Source organism: Mus caroli, chromosome 8 (genome assembly GCF_900094665.2).
Source record: "Mus caroli chromosome 8, CAROLI_EIJ_v1.1, whole genome shotgun sequence".
Lineage (NCBI taxonomy): Eukaryota > Metazoa > Chordata > Mammalia > Rodentia > Muridae > Mus > Mus caroli.
The window spans coordinates 73,487,574-73,515,550 of NC_034577.1; the positions used below are offsets into that span (position 1 = coordinate 73,487,574).

Below are 27,977 nucleotides of genomic sequence, written 5' to 3' on the forward strand. Positions count from 1 at the left end.
CCTTTGATCCCAGCACTCGGGAGGCAGAGGTAGGCAGATTTCTGAGTTTGAGGCCAGCCTGGTCTACAGAGTGAGTTCCAGGACAGCCCGGGCTACACTGAGAAACCCTGTCTGGAAAAACAAACAAAAAAAAAAAAAAAAAGTAACATCACCACATTGAAAAAGTAGCCCTGTAGATTAAAGAACTTTATGAAAGCTGATAGGAAAATTATTCTTAGCTATTAATGCCATGTAGAATAACAAAAGTTGGAGTTAATCATGCCACAGACAGGAACAACTCGTTCCTAATGGATATTGCTATTGGATTGTTTATTTAGTGTGTGTGTGTGTGTGTGTTTATGTCTGTACAAGGCGCATGTGTAATTAGTGTAGAAGCCAGAAGTCAGAGAATAATCTTAAATTCCATTCCTCAGGGTCTCCTACTGCTGCTTTTGACACAGGATAGGCCAGAGTTGATGACTAGCCAGCTCCAGTGGCTCTACCTGCCTCTAGCTAATGAGTGCTGGAGCTACATTTGGTCACCACCTCATCGTGCTTTTTCTATAAGGGTTCTGGAGACCTAACCCAGGCCATCATGTTTGTGAGGCAAGAACTTTTCCAACTAACCAATCTGTCCAGCCCACAGGGCTTTGCATATTTTGATATTGCCACTCAGCCATTTAATATTTGGCTGGATTTTAAAACATGGAACAATATTTTTTCATAAATCTAAATAATATATTTTGCAAAATAACTATATGATAATACTTTCTGGAATAAAATTACTGGATTTTGTTTCTAAATGAAATGAAAAGAGCTGATCTGCCAGGTGCTCAGTCAGACTGGATTCCATACATAGCAGAACCATACATGAGGAGTATCACTGAGATCCAGAGAAGTTCCTGTGAGAGGAACTTCCTCTGTGAGAGGACTCATCCTCTAAGGACAAAACAGTCAGCCTCACACACTGCTCAATGTCATTGAGTCATCTACTCACTGGAGAGTAGCCTGAAACTCAGGTCCTAAATACGGCAGGTACCTATGTCAGAGAAAGCTATGTCACATTCTGCATATCAGTGCATGTTGTGGCTATTTAAATGGGTATGTCCTTCAATTACTGATCATTCTATGAGCCCTGTCTCAGACAGGAATATTCAGTGGAATTGACTATGACAAAAGACACTTGCTCACCTGCACCACAAAGACTGCCAGTGTTCCACAACAATGGGCGCCTGTAAGTACTGTCACTTGCCCATCCTCTTGACACAGGCTTTGTCGCCACATCAGGTTCACCACACCCAGAAACTTGAATATGCTGCTGCCACATATTCATGGTCATGCTTTCCAGACACAGAAATTAATGTTACTCCTGAGTCCAGTTATCTATGCTTCAACAGGCTCTGGAAATAGCCTGTTTTTATGGAATGGAGAAATAAGGCGAGATAACCATACAAAAGAGCATGAAACACACACACACACACACACACACATACTCATCCCTGCTCCTCCGCAGAGGTCTTCAAACAAACAGTATAAGCATTTCTGATTGGTTAATGGGCTTTCTAATACAATTGACTATTTCCCAGGCTCCAAAGGGAATATGTAAGTTACTAACTTTAACTCCACTTGTAGTAACAATAGATTTTCTTGAATTCTTCACATTTATATAAGTCACTTATATAAGAGAGAATGCTGCACATGCTTCTTTGGGGGCTGGGGCATGATTCTATTCTGCCCAAGGGTTGGCTGTGAGCAACTGAAACCCTGGTTAGACTCATTTCCTTTGTCATTATTCTTGCTCGAACACCTACTGTGACTTACTTTCTTCTCATTGTCTCCAAGAAAGGAAGCCAGGCTGTTCATGACAGACTAACCTGCAGATCTGATTAAGTCAGGGAAGGCACATAACTCAGAAGCAGTATACCACAATAGTCTATTCGGTATTATAATATATAAAATGCCATGTTCTTGCTGCCTGTGCTCCTTAACCATGAAAGAAGAGGCACATCAAGTCTAGAAATCTTCAGAGTTCAGCAATAGCTAATAGTCCATGTGCTAGAGGGACATTTCTCATTAATTTGTAGCTAAAGGTACAATTCATTTGTTTTTTTAATTTTAGCATTGGGGGATCATAAACCTATTATATACCATTAGCATATGGCTAAATAAGTGTTCCTCAAGGCATCGTTTAAGGGATACTGATTTAGGTCAACTCTGTCCTTTGTAAGAGGGGACTTGGTTTTCCACTTTAGTTTGTGTTAGGTTCCTAGTGCTGACTAGTGGGACAACAGAGATTAAATTCTACATATGATGACTTGCAGATGGGATTTTTTCTTCACCTTTAGGCCACAATTCTACCAGTGCTGTCTAGAACACTCTGGTCAGAATTTAAAATGATAGACTCTAAGGTATCTGCATTTTTAGCTCTATGCTGAGGATTTGCCTTTATGTTTGCTATATTTGTAGCTGGGATTTGTTCTCAGCTCAGATCCAACACATCTCATGGACTTTGTTGAAAGAAAAGGCCACCAAATACAATCACATGACCACCTGAGTTTGATCTCTAAAACTCCCTGATAGGAGGAGAAGGAAGAAAATACCAACTCCTGTATGTTGTCCTCTGGCATCCACATGTACACACACACACACACACACACAGAAAATTTAATGTACTATAGTATAGTATTCATTCTTTCTTTTCTTAATAGGCATAAAATCAGAGATAGAGACACTTAATTGTCATTAAACTATAGACTGGTTAGAAGCACAAAGCACAAACACTTCAAAAGTAAAGAAAAGAAAAGAAAAGAAAAGAAAAGAAAAGAGAAAAGAAAAGAAAAGAAAAGAAAAGAAAAGAAAAGAAAAGAAAAGAAAAGAAAAGAAAAGAAAAGAAAAGAAAAGAAAAGTAGACACATGGGTAGGCACACAAATACCCTCCTGCCTAGCAAACTAGAAACTGGCCCCTGCATCCCAGTGTTGCCTTTCAGTGTCAACAGCTCAGATATGTAATTTCTTTGTTATCACAGCCACTCTGCTATGTGCAGGTACGTGGGGGAATGTACTTTGAAGTACAAAGTGTGTGTGTGTGTATGAATGTATACATGTATGTATATGTGTGTATGTATACATGTATGTATATGTGTGTGTATGTGTTTGTATGTGTGTGTCTATATTTGTGTGTGTGGGTGTATGTATACTTTGTACTTCAAAGTACATTCCCTCATGTACCTGCACATAGCCGAGCAGAAGGGATGTCTAAGCATTCTGTCTTCCTTACACTTCTTCCTCTTTCCTTCATTTGGATATCTAAACTTAAGAAATCCCATCTTGCATTTCACATTTGGCCACTTGTTGCATTTGGATGGCCTCCCAGTACACTAGCCTCTTCAGCTAGCATGTAATGGCTTAGAATAAAGGGACCAAAATTCAGTTGAAAACTCACTTAGATGAGTCTCTAGCTGTTTGAACACTTATATTCTATCACCAGCCAAAGGGGGATAATTAACACACATATACTTTGTACTTCAAAGTACATTCTCCCATTATCTCTCTAGGGAAAGGAAGTTAATATTCCCACTGTCAGTTTCCATGACAAAAAGATGTCACACTCCATGTAGAAAAGTGAGAGCGATGGATAGGATAATGATTGTTGTACACTCTAAGATTCTCAGAGAATTATATTTCTGCAGTGTTCTAACAAACCCACTGATGCTTCCAGTCACAGGTGATTGTGAATTCTTTTCTATTATGTGAACAGATTTACAATATTATTTTCTTCCATAACCTTTCTTTCTCTGTATTGTATATTCTCCTTCAGAGCTGTGTTAACTTTAATCACTGTTTTCTGTGATTATCAATTCTCTGATATTTTTTCCAAAAAGAACTAAGTTTGCTTTTGGAATACCCTTATAGAGGAGTTAATTAAAAATCATCATGAAAATAAGATTTGTTGTGGTTTTTTTTTTTTTAAATTTTGGGTCATCATACAGAAAGGAATAGGTTAGCAGTAATTATCTTAATTTTAAAGATATACATTTAGTATATAAATATCTGAATTTGACTTGGAGTAGTTCCTGGGTCTCTAATGGTTTCATTTTTATTTGATACTATATCCAATAAGCTAAACATCTGTTAAAGGTGACTAAAAATTAATTTCAACTTCTAATTTAAAATCAAAGCAGGGAGGTTAGAGAGATGGCTCAGCCTTTGTTGCTTTCCAGAGGATTTGAGTTCAAATCCCCAGTGCACTCGTGTTACTTCAAAAGCATCTGTAACTCCAGTTACAGAGAGATCCAGCACTATCTTCTGGTCTCTGAGGGCACCAGGCACATCCATCGTTCACAGAACACACACAGACAAAACCCACAAACACGTAAGCGAAAAATACATAAAATGATTCAAAGGGGGAACTAAAAATAACTTAGTATTTGATCTTTTACAGTATATGTTTGAAATCCCTGTGCTATGCAATATGAATAGTCAATCCTCTAAACTGTAACTTGTTAATTACCATGACTCTTCATTTCAAACCACAGAGGTGAAACATTTTGTGTTCAATCTATCTTATTGTCCATTTTATATCATCAATTCCTCCTGGCTTGGTATCACTGAACTCCAGGAAGGTGGAAATGACCTTGGGACACCAGTACAGGGAGGAGTAATGTTATCTTTATTAGGTAGGTTAAGATGGGTTAAAAAGAGAAGCCTGTGAACACTAATTAGTACTTGGGGCTGCCATTGATAAACTGCAAATATGAGTGTCTCAGCTTGCCAAGTAAGAGGCCACTTCAAGTTGAATGTGCTATAGAAGAGGAATAAAATGTACGCAATATACTCATGTGTATTCAGTGCTTTTCTTTCTAGTTTGGAGACTTTCAGTGTAGTCTTTTCATTCTAAAATTATCTCTTACTTCATCTATATCTTCCCTAATGCCTAGAAATTATCTATAAAATCTCAGGCAGAATTACATGGTAAGACTTCACTTGCCTCTAAGGGATAGTGAAATGAATAACAGGACTATGGGAGGATTGGCCGATTAGTTATTTCTATGTCATCAGAAAGAAGAGGGGTGAAGAAGACCAAAAGGAAAGGCCTTACTCCTGCCCCTTCCTCTGGCTTCATTGTGACCTTCTGCTGCTGCTGGGCTAGCAGAAAGGACATTGGTATTACCTCCAAAGCTGCATTCTCTCTTTAACACCATTCTTGTTCCTGTCTTCACCTACTCCCCAACAGTCAAGTCCTCTCTGTTGTGATTGTTGGACACAATAGGGCATGTGAAGTAGCCTACAGGAAGGGGTTGCTCACCCATGTCCTTTCAGTGCTCAGACCTCTACTACCTTAACAGAAGCAAAAGCGATTATCCATGCACTTCTGTCTGACTCCCAGATCTCTGAGCTGGCTATGCATGCACAGCCTCTCCTATTTCAGACCGCCTTTGTCCATCTAGCCCTAATTGGCATAGAAAGCCATCTCAGGCAGAACAACGGATTCAAGGTCAGCTGCTGAAGTACCATCGAACAACAAAGAGTCTCTCAGGCTTTTACAAAATGTAGGCATGTTTTGGGATTGTGTAATCAAGCCATGAACTATTTCTATGATATTTTCAAAACAAGGAAAAAGGTTAATGTGTTATTATTTCATACCTTATTTTTCAATAAAAAGCATGGATCATATGAAGAGGGGATTTCATAAAATCGTTAGTACAGTATCTGAAACATTTTAACTACAGTTTTGAGGTATTTTTCCCTGTTGTTTCTGGTGATGAGTTTCATTTAAGAGGACACTCTGAAAGTGTATATAACAAAAATGTTCAGCTCTAAACAGGTTGGAATTTTGGTACTTGATTTCTTTTTTTATCTATCTTTTATTCATTTATATTTCAAATGATATCCCCCTTCCAGGTTACCTCTCCAAAAACCACCCATCCCATTACCTCTCCCCTCATCTTTGCCTCTATGAGGGAGCTCCCCCAGCCACTCACCTACTCTGCCTCACTGCTCTAGCATGCTCCTATGCTAATGCATCAGGTCTTCACAGGACCAAAGGCCTCCCCTCCCATTGATGTCAGATAAGGCCATCCTCTGCTACATATGTATCTGGAGCCATGGATCCCTCTATGCATACTCTTTTGTTGGTAGTTTAGGCCTTAGGAGCTCTGGGTGGGCCTGTTGATTGATATTATTCTTTCTTAGGGGTTGTAATCCCCTTCAGCTAATTCAGCCCTTCCCCAAACTCTTCCGTTGGGGTCCCTGAGCTCAGTATCTGCATCTGTATTGCTGATGTGCTGGTAGAACTTCTCAAGGAATAGCCATATCAGGCTCCTGTCAGCAAACCCTTCTTTCTTGGCATCAGCAATAGTGTCAGAGGTTGGTGTCTGCAGATGGGAGGGTTCCCTAGGTGGGGCAGTCTTTGCATAACCTTTCCTTTAGTTTCTGTTCCAATTTTTGTTCCTGTCTTTCCTTTGAACAGGAACATTTCTGGGTTAAAAAGTTTGAGATAGGTGAGTGGCCCCATCCCTCAATTGGGGTTCATGCCTATCTACTGGAGCTGGTCTCTACAAGTTCTATCTCCCCTTTGTTGGGTATTTTGGCTATCGTTGTCCTTGTCGGGTCCTGGGAGCTCTGCAATCTTGCATGTGTCAGTATTTGATTTCTTATAATGCCTCCTTCATACAGGGTAGATGAAAAACATGATTTTATGAAGCTAGCTTGAATGCAGCACTGTCTTTTTATGTCTTTCAAGATTCTGTAGCCTCCAACAGAATATAATTTATTATTTAAAGATATTTCAATGATTTTCCTAACTGTGATTGTCTGCTTGCTAATACAATCAATTATAATTGTTTAGAATTAATTAAAGTAGATTAATTTTGCAATGTATACTGCTAACAGGAGCACACAGTGAAAACACTGTCCTCTATGCAGTACGAGCCCTTCTACATTGTTTCTATTGAGGTGTTTCTATATCTATACTGCCTTGCAGCAAGCTGTACCAAGATTACAGACATGTAACAGCATCATGTAACCTCTGCTCACGGATTTGCTGGGTTAGAGAGTCTAATGGAAATAGTGGGGCACCTTCTCTCTTCTCTTATGTCAATGACTTTTGATAGAAGGAAGAATGGTCAGGGAATGCTTTGGTGTCTGGAAACTGGAATCATCTGGAAGTCTCGCAATTCAGGCCCTGGTATCTGGGACATGGTCACCTAACTTGTCCCAGTTACCTTGGGACAATGCCTGTTGACATGATCACCTAAACAGAACTTGCATGTGGCATGAGCATTTCCTAGTTTATATTAGATTTATCATTATAAAACTAATATAGAAGACTACAAACAGGAAATTTCAAAGCTTTAGGAGTTATAGAATCACTTACAACCTGGCCTCAGAAAATACCATTATTTCTGTCTTGCTCATTAGTCAAGATATAATTTCACCCTGAATATGGTAAGAGGACATAGACGCCAGCTCTCTAAGAAAAGCATGCCAAAGAATAAAGGTACAATGTTTTAGAAACATCATTTCAGGTTCAGCTGTTTGGCTGATATTCATTAATAATTGTATTTGTCTTTTCCATACTCTAATAACACTATACATTTATAAACTAAGGTAGCTGGTTATATATATATATATATATATATATATATATATATAGTGTGTGTGTGTGTGTGTGTGTGTGTACATATTTTTAACCTAATTATCTTTGGTGGAAAGGGGCAGAAACCCTGACTCAAACTATTTTGAACAATAAAGGATATTTATTGATGATTGTCCCTGGAAAGTCCAACAGGAAGGCAGGCTTCAAGAGAGGGTTGATTTAGTGTCTCAGCATAGGTTGGCCCCCACTTAATCTTTCTGTTTCCCTTAATGTATTGACATGATTATGCAGCTAGTCTTCTCATGACTTAAAATCGGCCAATGCAGCACGTTCCCTAGCAGTGTAGTATCATCTGACCATGAGATAATGAAGTGGTTCCCAGGGTTCCACAGTGTTACATGTGAGTTAATCCATTGAGAAGCACCATCCATTCCTGTTCACATATAAACACTCAGCCATTGATTCTGACCATTATTCTGTTCAGAACACTTGCTGCTGAAGGTACATCATTTGGTGAGCCACAGGAGATAGGTATAAAATATAACTCTTTGCCTTGCCTGTTCTGCTCTGTGGGGGAGCAGTAGACAGGTGTCCACTGGTTTGTGAATGGGATGAAATTTGTACCCATATGTGTGTGAGGAATTTGTTTGCTATTCTGAAGAGACCCTGGATATCTGGATATACTGATGACACTGGCTCTCCCAAGAGTAATACTTTCCTCTGTTTTGACTGTTGAAACAGGATTGAATAATGTAGGCTGTTCTGCCACAGCTTTTATTAATTGTGATCTCTTCAGCTTGATGAAGCACAGCAGGGTTGCTATACTCATTTTACAGTTGAGGAGATAGGAGCACAGGGCCAAACAGCTCACCCCTGACCACATATCAAGCAGGGGCAGAACTGACATTGAAAGTCATTTTCCTGGATTTATGGCTGTTTCAAGAGACCTATGAATGTTTCACTTAAAAAAATCACTACAAATAAGAAAGAATTAGTTACTGGGAATCAATAACCCAGCATAAAAACTTTTGTAAAAGGAAAATATTTACAGATAAAATAAAAGCACTCTTTCTGAGCTCTTCCTCTGGCTTTTCTTCCTTTGAGAAAAGAAATACCTTGATATCATTATTTTATAATCTCATGTATATTTTAATATACACACATAGATTTTCTAAAATCTGACCAGTTGGGATTGAATAATTTGCAGCAGGATTGTTCCTGAGAGAGATTCTTCGCCTCTCAGCAGAAGTTGCCTGCAGCTCTTCTACTAGGGTTAGAGCCTGGTGAGTTTCCACCAACAACTTTGTCATGTCCATTGGTGTGCTCATTATTTTCTTCTTGTTTAGAATATCATATTTTTGAGATCTCATGGGTTCATGGCTGGTCTGTAGCCTTTTGCCATGTTCTACAACCTCTTTTATAATGTTCAGAGTGTAAAATCTCATGTTAACAATGAAAAATATCATTTTAGTAAATATAAATGTTTTGTTCTGAGTGTGATGGTCTATTATAAAAATGCCAGAGTTGTTTGTAAAACCCCACTAACTGTGTAAGTATAAATAAGATTTGGGGATGAGTTCTAAAGTTCCTAGAAGCTCAGAGACTAGTTAAAACTACCTTCTTGGAAAAATACGCTACGCTTTATGCTAGGTGATGCTAGTTTGCTATGACAAAACAACTCAGATAACAAATTCACAAAAGAAAAGTTTTACTTTGGCTATTCTGGGGACTTTGATTAGTCAATGTCACAAGTCAGGTTTGCGACAAGTCAGACCATCATGAGAGGAATACCAGGTAGAGAAAAATCACATTATGGCCCAGGTAGGAAGCAAGAGAAAGAAAAGAGAAAAGCTAGAGTCTCAAAGTCTCCTGTGAGAGCAACACTAGTGCCCTAAGCTGCTACTCCAGGGCCCCAGGTTCTCAAGGTGTCACTCTAACCAAGCCCTCCTTAGGAATCATGCACTTACTATGTGGCTTCTGAAGGAAAATCAACTCCCAAATTACAGCATGCATGTTACCATGAATCTTCTCTAAGCCAGTTCTTTGCAGAGTTTTATACTGGCTCTCTGTATTAGTGTTGTGTTCTTTCAGGGAGCTGCAACTAGATCGTCTTAAATTGGCAGAACATTAACGGGATGCACTATATACCCTAGGATTAAATGTTATTTCACAAAAGTTTTGTTACAGGGCAGAAGTGTGTATGTGTCTATAATATGTCAGTTCCATGAGATGTTGCATTAATTAGTAATGAAAATATATTTAATAGTTAAAGACTGTACATTTAAGGAAGAAAATTTAGTGAATTAATATAGAAATAATGAAATATCCACCATAGTCAAACTAATACATCTATTACGTTACATAGTTACCATCTTCTTTGTTTGTGAGATCGAAAATATATAATAAACATTAATTAATTACCTGTGTTCATTCAGTATTGTGATTTCAGAATTTGTTATATTGCATTAAATTAGGCATAATGTTTTATTCTTTAAAAACAGTTACAATGTACTTTAGTGATATATATATTTAAAAGAATCTTTGGGACCTTGAAGATGTGTGTGTGTGTGTAAGAATATAGAATACCTATTTTATTCTGTAGTCATGATAACCTGAGATGACATGTGATCATTTTTAGTGAGGGTGTCTCTTCCCAACCTTTGTGAGGTTTTTTGCACATGCATTGCTGTAATCTCACTGAGATGTCCCCCTCTATTCTCTTGCAATGGTGCCAGGAACTACTTACATAAGCTGTTTGGCTACTGAAGCATCTGGTACAAACTCAGAAATTGCAAACTCTCATCTCTGCTAAATCAAATCTGGGTTAATTTTGTGACTGGAACTGCGAATGTCTGTTTTGTGTCATCCATGTAATTGGATAACTGGGCAAGGTCTTTAGTTCTTACATATCTTCTGTTTATCAGACTTAGTCTAGGATCTCAGGAATTCTTCCTGCTTTAGATAGTGAGCTCCCACTGTATTATGGATCCAACACTCTTTTTAGGAGCATTTTGCCCCCTTCACTGAATCACATCCTGTCAAGTCTCAGAAACATTTGGCTCATAATTGCATGTTGCCTTTGGGTTCAGTGTGCAGTGTAGGCCATTGGCCACCTATGTTTTGGTTGTTAGGATGCAGACATCTGAGTAGCAGCACACTTCTGCTCCCACTTCCGTTCTTGTCTGCCATTCGCTGTCGCCTATGCAATCTTACTTTCCTGTCACACCTGTGCTCCTTGACAGCAATGCCTCCTCCCTTTTCTGTAAGAAACATTTGGCAATGCCTAGATACAGTTTTCACTGTCAAAGTGGAAAAACTCCTTTTGGCATCTGAGCAGAAGACTTGACAGAAGCAGTTATAAATCCCACAATAGTCATTAGCTCCCTCCCAAATAAAAACGAATCTTATCTGACCCAAAATGTCAATAGCATCAAGACTAGGGAAACTTTTTGTTTAGGAACTGGCTTCATATTTATAAATTGAACTTACAGATTTCTCTCACGTGTGATGTTCAAGTTAATATATAGCCTTGATCCAGGTTGGTTAGTTGTAAAAAGAGATGATAGCTCAAGACATTTCTAGCACATACTGCCTAAAGAAAAGCAATGGATCTTCATGAGAAATGTTTTTTCTTGTTGGTAACAGTGCTTCATGGACAGTTTGATATTACCATAGTTACACAGACTAGAGGGAACTGAAGTGTGTGTTCAGATAAAGGGTAAAACTGAAGGGATTATTAAGATTTCCCTTACATATCCTTTGCTCCAGAGGGCATTTCTTGTTTTGAAAGTTGTATTTGCAGAAGTGTTTCAATAAAACTCCATAGGAAACATCATGCTAACTCTGTCTCCTGGTTTTCTCTTTTACTTTTTAATCCTATAGATATTTCTCATTTTCAAGAACAAAATGATTTAAAAGGACTGTTGGACAATCTCCACCAAAATATTCAAGCCAAAAAAAGAAAGAATGTAGAAATCATGTGGCTGGCAGCCACGGTAAGCACTCTTGTCTACCCTTACCCCTTACCCCCCAGCACAGCATCAACAGCAGTCATTGCCAGGGATTCATCACACAGGGTCTAAGGCTATTCACTTGATAAAGCATCATCTCTTCCTTAGTCGTCTTAACAATTGAGATAGAAAAAGATGAACTCAACAGGGGAAAATACTCCTTATTGACCCTCCTTACCAACTTTGGGTTTGCTTGACGCTCCGAGGTAAAAGGAAGTATCTTTGTTTTTCTTGGTGTTACATGTTATGGGCAATAGCCAATGTTCTGTAACAATCAGAATTTTGAACTGCCACTGTAGAGCCATGGGATTCCAATTGTGTGGTTATCATATTCTTGACTTAAGGCTCATGGACATATTGTTCAGTTAATGAGCTTGTAAATGTGTTTGTTAATTTGGGTGTTGGCATAAAATTTATTACTGATTGATTGTCATGGGGGTAACGAGCTGAATTGCGTATGGTTCTCTCTCACTTAATGGCACCCTTAGGCAGGAAGATCTGCCTGTTTTCCTGCCTAGACTTTCACATGAATTAGGGAGAGAATCATGCCTGTGTTCTTAAGCTCTTATCTGGCAATTTGAAACAGAGTTCATATTAAATTTATAACTTTTGTTAAAATCTCAGGTCCCAGGGACTTTCTTTGGGAAAGTATCCTGTCATAAGGAAAGGCGCCCTGGAGATCCCGGGATGAGCGTCTTGTCACCTTGGCCATATCACTCCTACAATTCAGAGTTCTGGTTCATTAGCCTTGCAACACACATTATTTATGCTCCATCAAAAGCATTTACATCAGCGTTCCTACTCTCCCAAAGTTACACTGTTTCTTCTGGAACAGAGAAAGAGATAATTTATCATGAAGCCATGTGTAATAATCAACCAAGAACAAGGCAGAGGAAAATCCCTGTCATGCCTCCCTAGTGTGCTGGCAAAAAACCATCAATGTGAGCAGAAAAAAGAATCTCTGCTTTCCGATGGGCCATTTATACTGCAGTGATCTGCACCACAATACTTTCAGAATTCTGGGTGACTTCAGAGACCACTGTGGTTATTAATTCACAAAGATTCATTATGGGAAGCTTTATGTACGTTTGCATGCTTTGCTGCAATCATTGCAGCATACAGGAAGACTGATCATTTGCAAGGCGCTCCAATATCTGGAGACCATATGAGTATGGCATTGGCTACATGTGATAAAATCATCTAAAAAGATAAAGCAGCGATAGATCCAGGAAACTGAGTAGATATCTCCTCTTAGGATATGCATTTTTCCATTTGGATACATAAACATTCCCCATCAAGTCTGCATATTTCTAAAAGTTTTTCTGATATGCATATCAATCACATAAGGTTCTTACTCAGCTCACAGTTGATTGCACAATTGTTAGCACCACTGTAAGTGGAAAGCTAGTTTCCAAATCAGCTTTCTAAACAGAACAATTTAATAACACTCTTAAAGTAAAGAAATACAGGAATCCCCCTGATATTACCAAAAAGCTTTGATTCTGTTTGCCCGTTTCCTCTCTCTTTATCTGCCTACTGAACTGCTGCCTTTGTCAATGTTTTACAGTCTAATTAAGTACCAAAGTTGTTTGATGTTTTTCTTGATTTAATTTAAATAATAAAATGGGAAAATTTAAGAAACCAAATGTAACCTGAGTATATACAAACAAGCTTGTATCTTAAAATCAAGATTCTCCTGTGAACTATGGAGACACATTCTACCTCCATTTGACTTTAAATGCAGAGCACTGAATATCTCAAGAAGAAGAGGCACCTGTGAAAGTAGCACTACATTTTAAAGAATACTAATTATTTTAAAAATTACATCTCAAAAGTGTCCAGTAAGGTCTATTTTATGACTGTGGATATAGTCAGCCTTAAAAATGTGAAATAGTATTTATTTGAAAGAACTACATTTTTTTCCAAAGGAAAAGAGATACTATAGTAAAACCATACTCTCACCTTTCTGTCGTCACTTTTATTGGAAATAGAAGAGAATGAAAATGTGAATTAATAGGGCTATATAAATCTTAATTTAAGTACCAGAACCACAATTAAAATACAGTGAAAAATTCACAATAAAAACGGTTTTATGTTTCCTCTCTGAGAAGGCACTTTTAAAGCCTCGTTGATTACAGATAATAAAGTAGATGGTTATTGTGTCACATTAAATTTATCTTAAATGCACGTTGATTAGCATTGCTGATGCTGCAGTTGATTATTGGTATCTCATCTCAGAAAGCCATCATGCCTAAGAAAAGGGAACAGAGGGATCTACATGCTAAGCATGCTATGCATGCTAAACATAAGGCAGTGAGAAAATGGACAATCCTGAGCTGGAGACTCTTGTCTGCCCTATAATATCAAGATTCACAGAGAAACACCGGACATGCAAATGTTAAAAACTGGGACTTCATGAGACCTTCTCACATCAGTGATGAGATTTGGGCTGGTTGTTAAAAATAACTAGACTTCAGGTAGGGATCATTTCCCTCAAAGATATCAACCAGTCAAAGCTAACCCTGTAGCTTAGAGAATGAGAGAGGGGTGTGTTTACATTTGACAGGGTGGATGGAACCACCTGACTCCGTTTCATTTGGGTCTTGCAGATTTGTCGGAAACTCAATGGCATTCGTTTTACCTGCTGTAAAAGTGCCAAAGACAGGACATCGATGTCGGTGACACTAGAACAGTGCTCCATCCTGAGAGACGAGCATCAACTGCACAAAGACTTTTTCATCAGAGCTTTAGATTGCATGAGAAGGTATCGTACATGCCTTACATTGTTTTTATGTGACTATCACTTTTTGCTAATTTTTAAAAACACATATCTCACTAGAAGACTAAATACTTTATGACTTCATTGTATTTCCCCATATTAAATGAACAATTTGTAACAATAAAAGGAAATACAGCCGTGTATACACTAAGTACTATACATGGAAGGCATACACTATTAGTTCTTCATCCTGAGTAAAAGGGCTCTACGCACCTAAAGGCACCCCTTAGAGAGTACATTTTCTTTACATGTTTGAATATGTGCAAAATAAAACTAGGTCAGCAGAAAAACAAAATCTCTCCAGATTTCAACTAAGAAATCTACCCATGGCAGGCAGGGTCTTTGCATTGGTGACATTCCCTGTTGTAAAGGCAGATAATTTAGAGAGTTGATGTTACAGCTTTGCTGACATTTAAAATGCTATGCCCTGAGTCATGTCTTGATTAATCTCTACAGTAACTGAATTGGAACTAGAAGGAAGCCATAATGGAGAGAAGGTGTCTCATTTAAAGTGTCTATCATCAAAACCACATGTTACTATAAAAGGGGCACTGTAGAGATCAGCATAGAAGAGGTTTCTAGGCTCCACTGAGAGCTGCTCCTTGTCTGTCTTACCATTTGCTGGACTTTCATCTTCTCAGTCTCCCAGTGGAGACACAGATGCACGCCTGTAGCAGATGCATGCCTGCATTGCTGCATGCCATGCTTTCCACTAGCAAGAGTCTCCTTATGTCTTCTGTTTTACATCTCTTCATGTCTCCTTGTGTTATCATTGTCCAGTAGATTTCTATCTTCAGTTTTAATATCCACTTGAGAAGGGTTTAGAAGCCTGCCATGAACATCTCAGCCATATAAAATATGTTTCATTGCTGTAAATTTCTTTCAAAAATAATCATTCAATGATAATGGGAAAATAATGAACGTACAGACAAAATCTGATGTGCAGAGATAGAATGCAGATGTCACTCAGGATGCGTAGCAGAGTGAGCGCACGGTGAATAGGCGAGGGCAGCACAAGATAGATAACATGACTCATCAGCTATCTGGAAGGTGTAACTGTCATCTATTTGTTTAACGTGGGAAGAGCATTAGAACCCTTAAGTTAGAAAGCAAATTCTTCAAACAGGTAAACACAATGTTGATATGCATGCTGAGCCATAAGAATGTGCATTACATAAGCTTGCTCATAATTAGCATTATATATGAAACCTATTTGCATGTGATGTGGCATGTATGGAAGTTTGTGATTTGGAATTGTTTTCAAAAGTTAAAATGCTAGAGATTTACCTAAATCCAATTATATTTTTTAAATTCTATGTCTCTCTTATTCGGGTAATGTTTTAAGCTAACTTTCAAATCAATAAAATTTATCCCTTAGTTTTATATATATCTGAAGTGGTTATTTTAGAACACGAGGGTTTCTTTGAAATTGAGTATAGCTGTGTACATATTTCAAAAGCAGTAAGGCATGTTGATTCAAAAAAAGAAAGAAAGAAACCTATAACTGCCTGTATTTCCCTCTTTGCATATATGTCTTTGTAAGATAAGCTCATGGGAGTATATGCTCGATGAGTACAGCAGAGGAGACAAGAGTTGAGGGCTTGGAGCTAGATGGTCTAAGTTTGAATCCAGGCTTCACCATACACCACTCAGGGACAGTCCATCTCACTGCCTGTTTGTGCCTTGGACAAGTTAAGTTAGTCAATCTCCTGATGCCTCAGTGTCCTTGTGTGAAAACCCTTCTGGGTGTAGAAATCTCTTCCTGGGAATACCATGAATTAGAAGACTTGAGGAATTTAAGGTGACAAGACTAATATTTGACACAACAGAAGCTACACTCATTAAGTAAAAACTAAATGTTATCATTTTGATACTCTGATTTTGTAGCTTAAATTAAATCTATGTATAGCCTTTGTAAAAACTATATATTTGTGAATATGTTGGTATTTAGGTTATAATCTAGTACTTCATATTAAATCCTATGTGTTTTACACATTTACAATTTGTATTGTAATTGTGCATGTATGTGTTTACAAAAGCTATACTAATTATGGAAATGCACTGTGACATAAGAACCCTGGGAAGATTCCCTGTGAACATTGTTGATATTTATATGTATTATTATATATCCTTACAGAGAATCATGGACTTTGTTCCCAAAAAGTAATCTTGAAACTTCCTCCTCTGAGACAATAGACCTGATGGCCAGAGTGACATTGAACACTCGGGGAGCGTTAGAGCTAGCTGTTATGGGTCCACAAACACATACATTCTCTGTACCAAGTGAAATGAACTGAAATTATTTTATTATTTATTTAAATACCTGAAGTTCATTAGTTAAAATAGAAATCATGTATAAAAAAAAAAAAAAAAAAAAGCTATGTGCTTTTGGAACTTCAAGGCTATGTGCAAAACCAGAGTGCTTTGTGCCCATTTTATGAGCCATGAAGAGTCAACTGTAATGTTAGGATTTATATTCCTTCACTTCTCTAATAGTATGGGGCATGCAGGCAGAAGAGCATCAGAACACCACAGAGGACATCTCTTCTTTCCACACAGACAGCAGTTTCACAGGAACAAGAATGTCTCAGATTGGTAGAGTTGATTAGCAGAATTTTGAAGTGCTAATTTTTGACCATTAAAATGTCCCAGCTTTTTATTCATGGTGAGAAAGCTGTTTGCTAACCTCTATCCCATGGTCTGTGAAGTTCTACTCCCCAGCCATTGACCCTTAAATGATTATCAAACACCTTGAGACAGTTGTAAAATTACTTACCTTTAGGTCTGTATGGCTGATAAGTGAGAGACTACAGCAGGTGTAGACATTTAAGTTAGTTAAGAACTTTACCATTATTCTAGGCTATAAGATTGGATTTAATACTATTTTAAGCTTTTAGTTAATTTGTGTGTGTGTGTGTGTGTGTGTGTGTGTGTGTGTGTGTGTGGTGTGGTGTCTTCGTATGTTTATGGAGGTCAGAAGAAAACTTATTAGAGCAGGGTATCCCCTAATGTGTTGGGTCCAGAAATCAAATTTTCGTCTTAGTATAAGCAAGAGCACCCTTTCCCCAGATCCATCTACCTGGCCACAGTGTTTTAATTTTCTCTGCTTTTTTCCCTGTGTGTTAAATTTTTAGCTACTTTGATGACTTTTCCAAAGTTCTGTCAAAGCTACCATGGGTTATTCTCTCATGAAATTGATGGCAGCAGTGACCTGTAGCTCCCAGTCAATCACACAAGTACAAGAGGGACCCAATGCCATGTGGTGCTGTGTCACTACGATACAATGCCATCAGTCCAGGATCATTAAACACACGGACAGCTTATTGCACTGTCAATTCACAGTGGAATTCCTGAGACTCGATTTTGTTACAAGCTGAGGTCTGTCTGTATTGCTTTTGGTGCTGTGCTCATGACATGATGATGTGTTTGATCAAAATGGTGAATTTCAGACCATCTCTTCATATGAGAAAGCTAGCAAGAAACCTGACTGAGTCTTAGTCAGGATTTCTTAGAGATGACTGTGTTTTACAGGGTAATTATTGTTAACCCTCACTCCCCACACCCATCAGAACCTACATAAATCAAATAAACAAACACATCAGCAAAAGGCAAGAGTCCCAGAAGGCTGGCCATTGGGATGCAGCCAGGGATGAGAACAATTCAAAGTCTGCTTCACTTAAACCACTTGGATATGAATCTACTTTCTTAAACAATCCATTTCTATTATCTTCTTAACTTGTGAAATACATTTGTACAGCAAAAATCTTCCTCATCAAAAACACAGTTTTATAAAATGAGTGCATGATTGGATGGTTGTTTATTGATTAGTTTGAGGGTTTTGTTTTTGTTTTTGTTTTTTTGTTTTGTTTTGGTTTGGTTTTAGATAGGGTACAGGAAGGACAGCTCTGTTTTCAAATTTGGACTTTCCATTGAAAACTAATAGCTATATCATCTTGGTGTATTTTTCTTTTCAGAAACCCAAGTTTACATTTAATTAATAGTTATGCAGAGCCGATCTTTAAAAACTCAATAAATTTGACTGACTTTAAAGTTGTTTAACCTAACATGTTTGCGCATCTATTGGCTACTACCAAGTAAATTAAAACAAAATGCCCTTGGATAATTATTTCCCTAAATAAGAACTTATAGATTATGTGTGTAAATAGTATAAATAACATAGAACAACATACTTTTCAGTTGCCTGTCCTTTGTCATTCTACCATGGCCCTTGAAATAATAGTTGAGAAACCATTAATAAGGCAGATGAGTGTAAATTTAGGCATGCAATCAGTTTATCACCTTTTAGGCACACTGTTATGCTTTTTAGTAAAAGAAGTTATGCTTTTTAGTAAAAGAAGAAAGGCTCGGTAGCCTGATTTTATGTAAGGTGTGTGTGTGTGTGTGTGTGTATGTCTTTTGTGCACGCACTTGTGCACTAATGCATATAGGTAAACATGCCTATGTACCTACATACAGGTGCACATGCCTATGTGCCCGGGTACATGTAGAAGCCAGTGGTCTATGTCAGTTGTCTTCAAATGATTCTCCAGATTATCTTTGGAGACAGTGACTGAACCTGAAGCTAGCCTGAATGGCCAGGGCACATGAGGAATTTACCTATCTCAGTCCCCTGACTTTCTAGTGCTCAGGTTACATATGCATACCACCATGCCTGGCATTTTGGAAATGATGGACTTACAACTCAGATCTTCATGTTTCTACCACAGGCAGGTACTTTAATGATTGAGCCATTTCCCGTGATCCTACATCTTTATTATCTTGTGGAATGCCTCATTCCCAGCACATTGCATCTGAACTTTAATAATATGGGGAGAGGCAGGATTGCCGCAGATTGGACTCAGTTGGTCCTTCAAACCCATGGGAGAATCAGGGTTCTGGTACTCAGGTGGACAAGGGGTTGGCAGGGTGACAAACAAGCACGAACACCAGATAGAGTCTTGGATCTGAGTGTAATTTCTCAAAGTGAGCATCAGACTTATATTACAGAAGAAAACAAGGAAATGATACATTAAGATCATTCAAGGTACATTGAGATTACCTAATTCAAAATGACTCTTTACACAAAACAGAGGAATGCATACATAAAATCTGACAGGAACAAGGCAGTGTTTACAACTGGGATAAAAATCAGTGTTTACAACTGGGATAAAAAGCAGCCACACCTAAGGTCAGTTTATTCTTAGAAGCCTGGGGCAAGAGCTTTATGATCTTGCCACAGTTCTAATTCTAGTCTATTGTATAATCCACCTTCTCCTTAAGCCATTGTAAATTCCTGTGTAGGAGAGTGATTCAGCTGTTATCTAAGTATTTACACTAGCTCCTTCTTAGATCACACAACCTTCCTTCTTCCTAGGCCATTGTAAATTCCTGCACATGAGAGTGACTCAGCGTTTATTCTAAGTTTACTTTGTAGAACTAGCCCTGAGATTCCTAGCTCTTTTCCAGTAAATTGTAATGCCTGATTTCTTTCACTATCTACACTGGAGGTATTTTATCTGAGTGAGTAGCATTCTTACTAAATTTAAAACCCAAGGCTGGCTCAACGATTTCCTAGGATATTGGAACACTAGTGGAGGCTAATCTAACTCAGCTATATTTCAAATCATTCTTGGAGGCACTTATAATAAAACAATATTGGAGGAAAGCACACAGATCCATTCACTGACTGATTTAGTAACAAGTTTGGAGCATTCGTGCTACAGGATGCCAAGATTCCAGTAAACTAAGTTCCCGTGAAACTTTTTGCCTCAGAACTATGTCCAAGCTTTTGGGCCTGTCACACAGTTTCCACTGGAGTGGGTGTAGCACAGGATTTGATTTCCAAAGTGCTTTGCTTTGCTATAAGTAAACCCTGAACCTCTGAGTGCACAACATTAAGGGTGCCCTAAGTCTTTGTAGGGAGACTTCTGAGGAAGAATAAGTAGTTCATCTATTATTTAAGTAGGTATGTCCCCTCTCTGTCTTTTTCCCATGTTGGTTTACTTTTCTTTATGTTTATTGATCAGACAAGTTTAATGAATTTCTAGACTTTTCTTACTTTAGAATTAAGGAGATCTGTGAGTCCTGGACACAAAAGTGCCTGAAGCTAGCAGATAATTGTAGATTGTTTATAGAATATGTCAGTAGAGTATAATATAGGCAGGGATACATTTTCTATTACTGCTGTTACCTCCCTCAAGAATTTTAGTGGTGCATTTCTGTATTATCTCTGACTATATCTGTTACCAATGGCAGGAATAATCTCAGAGGGATGACTGTTAGTGATGTGTAGCATGAGATCTGGTATGTGCTGTCAGAAGCTCCAGTCCATTATCAAGTAGCTCCGTTTCTTTGGTCCTGCCTGTGCAATGCATCTTGACTTGAGCATGTGATAGAGGTGGATGCTCATGGCATGGTGACTTGGAACAAATGAGAGAGAGAGAAAGGAACCATACTCATTATCTTCTTCATAGACAGACCCAAATTAACATAACCTACTTCTGCTAAGTCAAACCTTCCTGTAGCTCAATAGATTGGCAGCACACTTTTAATAAAAAGAGCTGTGGGGGCCATTCTGGAACCAAGTTATAGCATCCCATTCTTGACCACTTAAAAATGCTGTTTATCTCATAATACAAACATCAGGACAAACACTTCACTATAAATTCCTTAAAAAATCCTAAAGAAATTACATATTTTAACATACAGTTGAACAAAAATGATGAATAAAAAAAAGAGGAGAAATCAAACCAAAGCAAGAGCACAAGCCAGGTGGACACACATCACATCTGGCAGCATCATGACTGGTATCCTAGGTACATGGTGTCATCTTACAGGCTCAAGGGGTTTGGCAGCCTGACATCTATGCCCTTGCTGCTTACAGTACCCATGATGCCTCTGTTATGATGACTCTGCTTGGATCTTTTCTCATCACTCAGACTTACCAGATCCTACAAAGTCACTGTCTAAAATATCAACATTAATTTACAGTATATAAGATAATTATATACATGTTTTCATCTCTCCACATTTCCAAACACAATGATTTTAAAAGTTTATAAAACTTAAAAGTTTAAAGCAATATTTTAATTTATACATTTATGATGACGTATGTGAGAGAAACAGTCTGCCTAAATGTTGATTATCCATCCAAATATCCACTTCTAGTTTCTTGTTCATAATATTTTATGTATGGGGAATTTGTGGATAATTACAGGGTAAGATTGATTTCAATATTTAAAAACCTCTGCCTTTGGTGTTTATGCCAGGTTCTAGGAGAGTGGAGTGGCAATGGTAGTTGTTGTTGTCAATGTATTTTTTTTTATTGCTTTCACTTTTTAAAACATGAACATTTAGTGGGATAAGACAAGAGGGTCCCTTGGGTTTAGAGAGAGAAATACTAGGTGTTTTGACAGGAGTTTGTGACAGACTGGGGGCATTTTTATAACCCTAGGGGGTGGGAGGAGCAGATCTGTATCTTAGAGAAGAAAAGGAAAGTTTCAGTAGAGATACACATGAAATCAAGGGAGATTAGGCAAATGACTGATGTCTCTGCACTTGGAAAATGAAATGTAGCAGAAAAGTGTCATAGAAAACATTTGTTCTTCTACTAAAGAGGAAAAGATACAGGGAACTTTAGAATAAAAGATCTTTAGTAAAGCAGTTATGGACAACACTAGGAAGTCCTGCATTACCAGGGAGATTGAGGCAGAAGGATAAAATAAATGGTTCTCAGATGCCACTTAGCTATCTAACCTAATGGAGTTTTTGATGAGGCAGTCTCTCTTACCCCAGGAAGGACTGGAACCCATTATATTCAAGGACAACTTTAAATTTTTGATCTTTTTGCTTCCATTTCCCAAGTGCTAGAGTTAGAGGCATGCATGATCGTAACTATAGCATATAGTACTAGGGGCAAATCCAGAGCTTTCTACATGGTAGACAAGCACACTACCAATGGAGTCACGAAATTATAATTTCATAGTGAGATTTTTTTCTATATGCAATTCCTGAACTCTTCCCTAGATGAAGATTTTCATGACTGTGCATACTTGGTGTGATGTATTCCTATTTCCCTTGTTCTCACACATAGAAAAAATACAGGGAAATTCAAATAATATATTATGAGTGCATCACCTAAAAACTCTTGCCTTCCATCAGAACCATCAGATCATCATACAAAGTTCCAATCCTCTCTCTAACTTTGATGCTGTTTGAGCTACTCCAGTTTCTAGTCTAATGGAACATACTTGAGTTTTCATAAGCCAAAAGGCTGTAAACTTTGCTCCATAATAGATCACAGTTGCTAGAGGTATTCAGATGTCTAGTTTAATATATTTGTGCCAACAGGATCATGGCTGGAAGCCCCATGTAATTATGCACAATTATACCCCATTCTATGCCATTCAGTGAGTACTCCAAATTCACATGAGCAAGGATGACATCATTATAGGGAATCAAGAATATAATTTATAAAGCATATCATTTGCGAAATTGTTAGTTTGTTAGCTGTAACAAATCACATGTCATTCCTTCAGCACTGCAGCATTGTTTTCTGGGGATCACTGCTCAAAGTGCAGACACTCAGAATGAAGCTAGGACTGCAGAGAACAGTTAGCTTCAATATGGCACATAAAGTAAGCAGAGAACAGCGAGGGGAAGGGCGATGTTTGAAGTTAAATTTCCCAGATTTCCCATCTCTAAAGAAGGGGATTCTAATTCTAAAGGCTCTTATACACTTATCTATAAAGAGAAACATACATACACGCACACATACACACAAGCAGGTGTGAATGCACGCACAGAGGGTCTGGTAAATATATTATAAAGTTGAACTGTTTAATGTGGTAACTTCCCAGCTTCCTCATCTCAGAATCCAGCATCCTCATGAACACATAATAAAATAAACAGCTCTGAAGCACTTAACATAGTCCTAGTTACAGTGAGCATCAGGAAACAGAAAAGGCTGCTATGGCTGTCATTAGTGCTGCTGTTGTTAATGATGATGTTGTTGTTTTCTGTTGCTGCAGCTCTGTCAGATTGGCTCCCCAAAGAAGTGTTAATACTAAAGCTGTAGATGATGTGAGGTATCTCAAAATATACTGAGGAAATTAAAAGAACAGGGTCTTAAGATATTTATTTATTTATTTATCTATTTATCTACTTATTTTAGAACACCTTTTTAGGAAAAGGCATTTGCATTTATTTGTGTATTATGTGTGTGTGTGTGTGTTTGGATCATATTCACAGGCCTGTAAACCCATCAACAAAATAATTTTGGTTTGGATTTACTCACTAGCACACAAAGCAAACCACAAAGTTATTGGCAGTGCATCTCCAATGTCTTTCTATATCTACAGTGAACCATAGAAATATATATAAACATAAAAAGTAATACACTGTGTGGCTTCTTTGAAAACTTCTTCCTTCTAGTATATTATATTTATATAGCATTGACTGATCTTTTCCAACCTTACAAGTTCTGCCTTACTGATCATTCTTTGAGTAATTCCCAGTCTATTTCTGATACAATGATTGGCACATGTTATGTCTATCATCCTCCATAACACAGATACAAAGATGTGGTGTGTGTGTGTGTGTGTGTGTGTGTGTGTGTGTGTGTAAACATGTATTGGTTTCCCTCTTGTATGGATTAGTCAATAGCTCGGGACCAGCTTTGTAAGGCATTTATATAAAATGTGTAGCATTTATATAAAATGTGTAGCATTTTATGGGCTCTTTGTTTTCATTTTGAATATGTCAACCTCATTAATGGCTCTATTTTATGATACAACCCTCCCATTTACCCTTTGTTTCCAATGTTTCATCTTTATAACTGGCTGAGTTTGTTATATTCATTTAAATTGACAGAAGTTTCAAATATAAGACAAAGTACAAGTACTTAAATGATAATAAAGAAGTATCATGCACTAACTCCTTTCTTTCCAACCAACGCTGAGTAGTACTAAGGCAGCTCTTCTAAATTTCAAGCAAATCTAGTCTCTTAACTAGTTTAACTGAGTGTGTTTTTAAAATTATGCATACTCTGTGCTATTTTAGAGAGAAAGTCACTATTACACTCCAGAGAGTCTGCCAATCACCTGGATGGCACCTTTGCTCTTGAGTGAGGAAGTCCATTTATACCATCTTCTTGTTCAGTCTCTAATACTTAATTTTGCAACACAAACTGTTGGAATTCTTATAACATGAGATTTTGTTTGATTCTGTATTTTTCTCCCACAGAGACTAGATCAAGAGATAGAGGTCTATGAGAATTTCAAGACACTAACTAGTTTGTACAGGACAAGACAAAGTAACTCCACTCCACTCCATAGAGATGAACTGTTTTTGTCATTGTTGAAATAGATGGCTTCATAGAAAAATCTTTAGGTAATCTCAAGAACAAACATTATCTTATAGCAAAATACATATGATGCACAGGATAACAGTATATTTTATTAAGCATTTCATGATTGTACATTTAAATGACACATGGTCGATCCACTATTAGTAAGTGCATCTTTACGACAGAACATTTTGCTGTTGGGTGGTTTTTCAGAGCCCAAGATCTGACTGTGTTGGATGGGTGAGTGTTTTGCCCTCAATAATTTGCTAAAGTCATACAGTTTTAACATGTATATTAGTAACTACAAGTTTGGAGATAAACTGTGCAATTCCAGAACAGGGAATTAAGACTATTTTTATAAGCTTAATAATGAATACAAATGAGATACGCTGGAAATAGAAATGACCCAGGCCCATGTAACTTTGTCTTGCAATAACTTTGTAGTGTTGAAGCCTGCACTCATGATCTAGAAGCATAATGATTCATTAGAACTCAGTTCTAAAAACCAGAGCTTTTGTGGGGAAGAAGTTAAATGCATCTATTTTTAGAAAATCATGCAATTTTGATATTCATATAATCACTTGTAACCTGCTCAGATTCAGCGCTTAAGGCTCTTTCTTTCATAAATTAAAATTTCATGCTGCAGAGGTTATGGTTTCAAATCATAATGGAAAATGGGCACTGTATTTCTTTCTATTTAGGGCAAGGTAAAGGAATGTCATGGCTCCTTGCAATCTGCCCTATATAGTTTTATGATAAATGTGAACATGGGGATTTTGCTACAGTTTGCTATAAACCTTGAATAGCAAAGAACAGGGTTACATTAATAACCTTGTAATGGGTGCTAAGATGAAACTGGAGAATATTCCATTTTAGGAACCTTAATAATCTTGGGATGTTAACATAAAAAAGCTTGGCAAAAGTGTATCTTGTTCTTCTAATTTTAACCTCAATTTGAAAGTTAGTAGTCACCTGTTGGATATTCCTACCTGCAGTTATGTGTTTAGCAAGAAAGGTAAGACTGATACATAGGAGGGTTTGGGGTTAAAAAAAAAGGGAAACATTGTAGTTATGTTAATCTCAAAAATGCTTTAAATGCTATTAATACATTTATAGCTGTTTTTGAACTCTGTTAATTTACTTCACATTTGGCAAGGAATCACCACTTTTTTTTTTTTACATAGCAGATTTTTTTAATTAGGTATTTTCTTCATTTACATTTCAAATGCTATCCCAAAAGTCCCCCATACTCCCACCCACCCACTCCCCTACCCATCCACTCCCACTTCTTGGCCCTGGCATTCCCCTGTACTGGGTCATATAAAGCTTGCAAGTCCAAGGGCCTCTCTTCCCAGTGATGGCCGACTAGGCCACTTCTGATACATATGCAGCTAGAGACACAAGCTCTGGGGGTACTGGTTAGTTCATATTGTTTTTCCACCTATAGGGTTGCAGATCCCTTTAGCTCTTTGGGTACTTTCTCTAGCTCCTCCATTGGGGGCCCTGTGTTTCATCCAATAGCTGACTGTGAGCATCCACTTCTGTTTTTGCCAGGCACTGGCATAGCCTCACAAGAGACAGCTATATCAGGGTCCTTTCANCAAAATCTTGCTNGNNTATGCAATGGTGTCNGCNTTTGGANGCTGATTATGGGATGGATCCCNNGNTNNGGCAGTCTCTAGATGNTCCATCCTTTNGTCTCAGCTCCAAACTTTGTCTCTGTAACTCCTTCCATGGGTGTTTTGTTCCCAATTCTAAGAAGGGGCAAAGTGACCACACTTTGGTCTTTGTTCTTCTTGAGTTTCATGCATTTTCCAACTTGTATCTTGGGTATTATAAGTTTCTGGGCTAATATCCACTTCTCAATGAGTACATTTCATGTGAGTTCTTTTGTGATTGGGTTACCTCACTCAGGATGATACCCTCCAGATCCATCCATTTGCCTAGGAATTTCATAAATTCATTCCTTTTAGAGCTGAGTAGTTCTCCATTGTGTAAATGTACCACATTTTCTGTATCCATTCCTCTGTTGAGGATGTTGAACATTTTTTCAAGTATTTCTCAGCCATTTGGTATTCCTCAGGTGAGAATTCTTTGTTTAGCTCTGTACCCCATTTTTTTAATGTGGTTATTTGATTTTCTAGAGTCCACCTTCTTGAGTTCTTTATATATATTGGATATTAGTCCCCTATCTGATTTAGAATTAGTAAAAATCCTTTCCCAATCTGTTGGTGTCCTTTTTGTCTTATTTACAGTGTCTTTTGCCTTAGAGAAGCTTTGCAATTTTATGAGGTTCCATTTGTTGATTCTCGATCCTACAGCATAAGCCATTGCTGTTCTATTCAGGAATTTTCCCAGTGCCCATATCTTCGAGGGTTTTCCCCACTTTCTCCTCTATATGTTTCAGTATCTCTGAATCACCACATTTTTTTTTTTTTTGGTTTTTCAAGACAGGGTTTCTCTGTGTTGCCTTGGCTGTCCTGGCACTCACTCTGTAGACCAGGCTGGCCTCGAACTCAGAAATCCGCCTGCCTCTGCCTCCTGAGTGCTGGGATTAAAGGTGTGCGCCACCACACCCGGCCCTCATTTTTATTTAACTAATTTAAAACAATGAAAAAGAAATATAATTAAAAGGACTTTAGGATACTCTAGAGCTGTGTGTGCAGTTAGTAAAGGAAGCACAAGTGTTCTTTATTCATTTTTTTTTTTTTGACATAGTAGACCTAGCTGAGAATTCCTTCTTCCTCTTAGGGCTGAGATGCTCTGGGCCACATGGATGCTGTGAGGCCCACACCTTTCCCCAGAAGCTGGCTGCCATGTTGCCCTTCTGGACTAAAAAAATACCCCAGTATCTAATGAAAAACATTCCATGGTAAAGATAGATGTGACACCAGAGATGCAAGTTTCCTCCTGCAGAAATTGCTCAGCATTTGATAATTCTGGCATACCTCTGAAGAAACCAGGCTATAAATGAAGCAGGGCATCTTCTCAAATATAAAATAAGGTTTTTGCTCTATAGTTAGGAGACCATTGGTTCTAGGTCAGTATGTCAAAAAAATCTTACACAAAAAATTCAACCACTCTTGAAATCAGTCTGGTGGTTCCTTAGAAAATTGGACATAATACTACCGGAGGATCCAGCATATATCCTGGGCATATATCCAGAAGATGTCCCAACTGGTAAGAAGGACACATGCTCCACTATGTTCATAGCAGCCTTATTTATAATAGCCAGAAGCTGGAAAAAACCCAGATGCCCCTCAACAG

General features: G+C 37.9%; 1 protein-coding gene across 3 annotated transcripts in view; it reads left to right on the top strand.

Annotated features, from left to right (window-relative positions):
- Inpp4b (inositol polyphosphate-4-phosphatase type II B) overlaps positions 1–27,977 on the top strand; it is a 748,293-nt gene that overhangs the window by 678,389 nt on the left and 41,927 nt on the right. For all 3 annotated transcript variants that reach the window (XM_029480343.1, XM_029480345.1, XM_029480344.1), the window contains exons 24-25: positions 11,459–11,571; positions 14,196–14,350. In XM_029480343.1, the coding sequence (XP_029336203.1) occupies positions 11,459–11,571; positions 14,196–14,350 (268 nt within the window). The remainder of the gene's footprint in view (positions 1–11,458; positions 11,572–14,195; positions 14,351–27,977) is intronic.